Source organism: Leucoraja erinacea, chromosome 1, assembly GCF_028641065.1.
Source record: "Leucoraja erinacea ecotype New England chromosome 1, Leri_hhj_1, whole genome shotgun sequence".
In the NCBI taxonomy this organism is placed as follows: domain Eukaryota; kingdom Metazoa; phylum Chordata; class Chondrichthyes; order Rajiformes; family Rajidae; genus Leucoraja; species Leucoraja erinaceus.
Genome location: NC_073377.1, coordinates 52400732 through 52406731, shown reverse-complemented (window position 1 = coordinate 52406731; position 6000 = coordinate 52400732). Strand labels below are relative to the sequence as shown.

Genomic DNA, 6000 nt, shown 5'->3' with positions numbered 1-6000 from the left:
TGATTCTGGAAACAGTCATGCAGTTTTTATCCAGAAATCTAATGTTTTATTAACCCTAAATTTGAAATAATTGAGTATGAAGTTTCGAAGAGGATAATGCAATAATTAATTTGAAAAATTCTGTTGAGCGATGTTAAAAATGTATTTATCATTATGAGGGATATTATTGAATAAGGTAACCCAATAATATAGTCATACTGCTTACAAAAATATAAAAAGCCTGCACAGTTTAATTGGAGTGTCATTCTGAACAAAGGACTCTAAGTGACAGGAGCTTCCCTGGTGTTATCTGTTGAAACAAGTTCTATTGGATAAAGCCCAGTTTTACCACAACAGGAAAACGTTTTCTTTCTGGTTGTCAAGGCACTCACTTCCTGAAAATGTAAATGAAAGAGAGAAGGTTCCAGCGGCTGAGGAGAGTAACCCAAAGCAGATAAAATTCATGAATGCTGCAGCACTTTATTTAAATGTTGGGTTTCTTGCACCAAGCACCCTGCAAATGCAAACCTGCAAGTAAGCCGTGAGACCTGACGTACTGGTTATAGCCTATTTGTTTGACTACTAGATTATGCTGACAGTGGCGGGGGTGTGTTCACCCTCGTGTTTCTCTCTTTCAGCTGCTTGCTTTGCCGGAATAGGTTCCTGTGGAACTGATCTGGCTCGTCTGTTACAGTTTGTTTGTACTCTTTACTCTCTCTCTGTCAGAATCATAACCAAAATTCTTACTGAAGTGAAGACGTTTGAACAGATTGCCAGAAACCTTTTATGGTGGAAATTTAGCAAACATCTGTGTTGATAGCTATGTATTCTGGTTAGCTCGAGGAATTATAACCAAAGCATCTTTTATCATTCGACTTGTTGACTGTTGCAAAAGATCTCGTTGTGAGATTTTTTGTAAAATAATGGCAGCACAAGCAACAAGTCAGGACGTCGTCACCTCGTCTGATCCAAGAAAAGAATTTCGTCCGCATCCTTTGTTAAATGATGCTTTTGTGAAGATCATAAGTGGAAACTTGCTGGGGCATGAAAAACCTAAAGCTGCACGTAAATCACCTTCCATTTCCCCCAGATTATCTCCCAACATTTCACCCAGAAATTCACCAAGATTTCTCCGAAGAATGATGTTAAATAACAGTAATCAAAAGCGTCGTTTTACAGTGGCTCATACCTGGTAAGAATGAATTCATTTCAACTGCAATATAGGCTGAATTTGCACATTCAGGTGTTAATATTTTGCTTTGTGGAATTGTGTTGTTTATGTAATTTTTGGTACTACAGGTATATTGAAATTATTGCATGTTTTTTGAGACCAGTATCCTTTCCATGCAGCCTGCTCGAAGTATAATGCATTTTAAATCCACAAAAACGAATTTATTCAGTGTTACCCTATTGTTCCTCCAAAGTTCAAGGTGCAGCAGCAGTGATATAAATACTCCACCCACCTTTAATGAGCACAATGACCTTGCCAAGGTGTTTCATTCTTGCTTTCTTAACGTAAGAATTTATGTTAGAAAAAATGATGAAAAGAGAAGCTATGTAAATTAGATTAAATGAGGCGTGCACCCATAGAAGCATTGCCGATATGTTCTGTCAGGTGACTTATCATCAACGGCAATCTTAGATTAGGGAGAATATATGTTGCATCAATTATCAATTCTGTCAAAATTATCAGATATGAAAACATTTTTAAATTATTACCATTTACAAAAAAAGAAGTTGCTATGCTGCCGCTGACAACTCAGTGTGTTTATTGAAGAATTTCAAATTTGGACGTCAGCTTCAAACTTATAGTGAAGTCAGAATTTACTTATTGTCTTGGACTTCATTATATCACAATATTTAATCGGATAAAGTTTTTGTCAAGGCAATTCATTTCAACAGCTACAAATTATTGTAATTGGATTCAAACAATTCTATGTGCCCAGCCTGGGATTATTCATTTTGCAGTGTAAATGTGGTGTATAGATGGATAAGGAATCTGCATGATGAAGCAGTAAAACACACCATCACAACATTTCTCACACACCATCATTTTGATAGCCACAAATGCAGAAGAGTCAAATTCTACTGAAAACATTACCTCGCCGAGGATGGATAGAAGGGAAGAGATTGAACCTTTTTTTTGCCTTCCATCACAGTGAGAATCTGGAGGAGTCACTGTGGTGGACGTTTATGTTAAAATGTATTTTGTGTGTTCCGTTGTTTTTTGTTAGTATGACTGTATGGCAAATCAAATTACTCGTATTTTGCAAAACATAGGGCTACTAAAGGATGATTATGATTATGAACTGTGCAAGTAAAGGAAAAGAAGAGTCCTATGATTCTTAGCCTACTTGTTAGCCCTCCCTACATCATCCCAACTGGTTGTCCAACATCCAAAAGGTATATTTCAGTCAAGATGCTTGCTTGCATAACAAGTGGTTTCCCCTAAAGATTACTAGCTGCCTGACACCCATCTTGTTATGGCATTACACGCACTTGTCGATCTGTTATTTTTTCCATTTGGCAATGCTGTAAGATTATTGGTGTGTATTTTTCAAATAACATGTGAAAACAAACAGATGTAACATGCTAGAAATAACAAGAGAAAGAGAAAGAAAAGAAAACATTTAAGTAATGCCTTTTTACATCACCTGAATTTCCCAGGATGCAGCCTTGAGTTCACGATGGGTATAGTGCACATTTACCTTAGAGTCGGGAAATTGTGGATTCAAGCCCGATTCGGGAGGCTTCAGCACAAAATCAAAGCTGGCCTTCCAGTTTTGAACTAAGGGACTGTTGCCCCTTAGAGATACTGACTTTCATGGGAGATGTGAAGCTGTATCTCCCATTGGTCCTGTAGTTGGATGTAAAAGATCCCAGAGCACCATTTGAAGATGACTTGTGCAGTTCTTCCCTGTTATTACCAAATATCAAAATCGTCAAACCAGATTATTTGGCCTTCATCTTAGAGGCATAGAATCATACAGCATGGAACCAGGCCCTTCAGCCCAACTCAACCATGCCGACCAAGATACCCCATCTAAGCGAGTGCCATTTGCCCGCATTTGGCCTATATCCCTCTAAACTTCCCTTATTCATATACCCATCCAAATGTCTTTTAAATGTTGTTATAGTACCTGCCTCAACTACTTCCTCTGCTAGCTCATTCAATATACCCACCACCCTCTGTATGAAATAGTTGGCCCTCCAGTCCCTATATAATCTTTCCCTTCTCACATTAAACCTATGCTCTCTAGTTCTTGAAAAATTTACCCTGAGAAAAAGAATCTGTGCATTCATCCTGTGTATTCCCCTCATGATTTTAGACACCCCCATAAGATCACCCCTCATCCTCCTGAGCTATAGTCCTGGCCTATCCAACCTCTCCCTATCGTTCAGGCCTTTGAGTCGTGGCAATACCATCATAAATATTCTTTGTGTTCTTTCTATCTAAATGGCATCTTTCCTCTAGAGGGTAATTGAATATTCCAAAGGCGCCCTGACCAACATCTTATGCACAACTGTCTCAACTTAATGTCCCAACTTCTATACCAAATTGATGAATGCCATCATGCCCACAGCTTTCTTCATCACCCTACCTTTCACAGCACTTTCAGGGAACGATGAACTTGTAAAACAGAGGGATCAGGTAGTATAATGCTCCCCAATACTCTACCATTCACTATGAAGGTCCTGCTCTGGTTTGACTTTCCAAGATGAAACACCTCTACCTTTGTGCCATTTGGGAATTTTCTATGTGCATATTGAATGCCATATTTTCTTACACTGCAGACGTGGTTTTCTGTAAAATGCTTTTGGTTTTCAGACTTTCTGATCATCATGTTGTCTAAGAGTTCTGTGTAGTGCCTGGGAAACAATGTGCAGCACAAGGGGAACAAATTGTGTATTGCTAAAGTACAACAAATAATATCTTGGCTATATCTTGCTCGGAGCAGATTATTGTGAATACAATTTAAAAAATTATAAAAAGAAATGTAAAGATAGCCAATCAAACATTCAGTGGGATAGAGTCATACAGCAAGGAAACAGGGCCCAATCTGCTCATGTTGACCAAAGTGCCCCATCTACCTGTACATGTCCCACCTGCCCGTGTTTGATCCATATCCCTCTAAATCTTTCCTATCCATGTACGACCAAATGTGTTTTAAATGTTGTTGATGTACATGCTTCAACAACCTACTCTGGCAGCTTGTGCCATACACACACCACAATTTCTGTGAAAAGGTTGCCCCTTAGATTCTTATTAAATCTTTCTGCTCTCACCTTAAACTGGTGGCTTCTGGTTTTTGATTCCCCTACTCTGGGTAAAAGACTGCACATTCACCCTATCTATCCACCTCATAGTCTTATACACCTCTCATCCCTCATTACCTCAAGGAATAAAGTCCAAGCCTGCCCAACCTCTCCCTATAGCTCAGGCCCTCAAGTCCTGGCCATATTCTCATCAATCTTCTCTGCACGGTTTCCAGCTTCACAACAACTTTCTAATAGCAGTGTGACCAAAACTGAAGAACACAATACTCCAAATATGGCATCACCAACATTTGGTACAACTGTAACGCAACATTCCAACTTCTAAACTCAATACCCTGACTGATGAGGGCCAATGTATTAAGAGCCTTGTTGCCAACCCTATCTACCTGTGATGCCATTTCAAGGAACTATGTACCTGCATTCCTAGATCCCTCAGCTCTACAATACTCCCCAGAGACCAGCCATTAATTGTGAAGATTCTGTCCTGGTTTTACTTCATGAAATGCAATATCTTGCATATATCTGCATTAATTTCCATTAACCATTTCTCAGCCCATTTGCCCAACTGATCAAGGTATCATTATAATTTATAATAACCCCGGCTATCTACGATACCACCCACTTTGATGTCATGTGCAAACTTACTTATCATGCCTCATTACTTCAACCTGCCTTGCCCATCATTCTAACAGGTACCTAAATGTCCTAAACTTTTGCCATCACACTTTTAGAACCATCCCACTTTCCAGACACTCCTTTGCCCACAAACAACCTACCCCAATGATCTTTAGCAAGTTCCTATGTAAAGTTGGCCTTATCTCAAATCAGAATTTTTTAATCTGCCCATAACTATTTTAAAGCTAATAGAGTAGTGGTCGCTGGTCCCAAAAGGCTTGCCCATGAACACTTCACTCACATGCCCATCCCAACTTCCTACGAATAGATCAAGCTTTTTGTTTGGGGTGTGTGTGTGGGGGGGTGGGGGTGGGGTTTGAGGGAGTTGGAAACTTTTAAATCTCTCCCTGCACGGGAGACCCGTCCTTTTCTTGTCGGGTCTCCGTTATCATTGGGGCTGCAATGAGGAGAGGCCTCCAACAGGAGGAGACCGGGGACTCTGGTGCCGACGACTCACCGTCACCGTCGCGGGGCTGGCCGAGCCCAGAGCGGGTGGAGTGGTGGAGGAGCGCTGCTGCTGCTGCTGCTGCGGCCCGACCTCCGGAGATTCGGAGGCTTCAACTGCAGGTCTGGTGGACGGCGGCACCGGGAGCCCGCGGGTCCCTGGAGGGAGACCGCTTTTCAGGGCTCTTGCAACGGCGACTTCTCCCGCCCCAGTTGCGGGGTCGAAGAGCTCCTGGAGCGGGGCCTTACATCACCGCCCCGCGCGGCTTGGAATGGCTGCGGGACTCTGCGAGCGCATGGGGGCTTTAACACCAAGACCCGGTGTGCGACCTCGCACCACCCGGCGTGGCTTTAATGGCCGCGGGACAATCGCCATCGCCAGCCGGGGGCTTTGACTTTGACTCTGACATCGGGGGGGGGGGGGGAGAGTGCAGTGGAGAGATAAGTTTTTTTGGCCTTCCATCACAGCGATGTGATGGATGTTTATGTAAATTATGTTGTGTCTTGGGTCTATTTGTTTGTGATGTATGGCTGCAGAAACGGCATTTCGTTTGGACCTCAAGGGGTCCAAATGACAATTAAATTGTATCTTGTATCTTGTATCTTGTAGCTTTGCCCTCTCCC

The 6000-nt window shown here is 41.8% G+C and overlaps 1 protein-coding gene across 4 annotated transcripts in view; it reads left to right on the top strand.

Moving 5' to 3' along the window:
- The first annotated feature begins 351 nt into the window (after positions 1-351).
- The window catches only part of pde4d (phosphodiesterase 4D, cAMP-specific), a 679382-nt gene continuing 673733 nt past the window's right edge, over positions 352-6000 (top strand). The window contains exon 1 of one of the 4 annotated variants that reach the window (XM_055634750.1): positions 352-1171. In XM_055634750.1, coding sequence (XP_055490725.1) covers positions 903-1171 — 269 coding nt within the window. In that variant the 5' untranslated portion in view covers positions 352-902. The remainder of the gene's footprint in view (positions 1172-6000) is intronic. The other 3 variants (XR_008723375.1, XM_055634704.1, XM_055634738.1) reach the window with 3 other exon arrangements.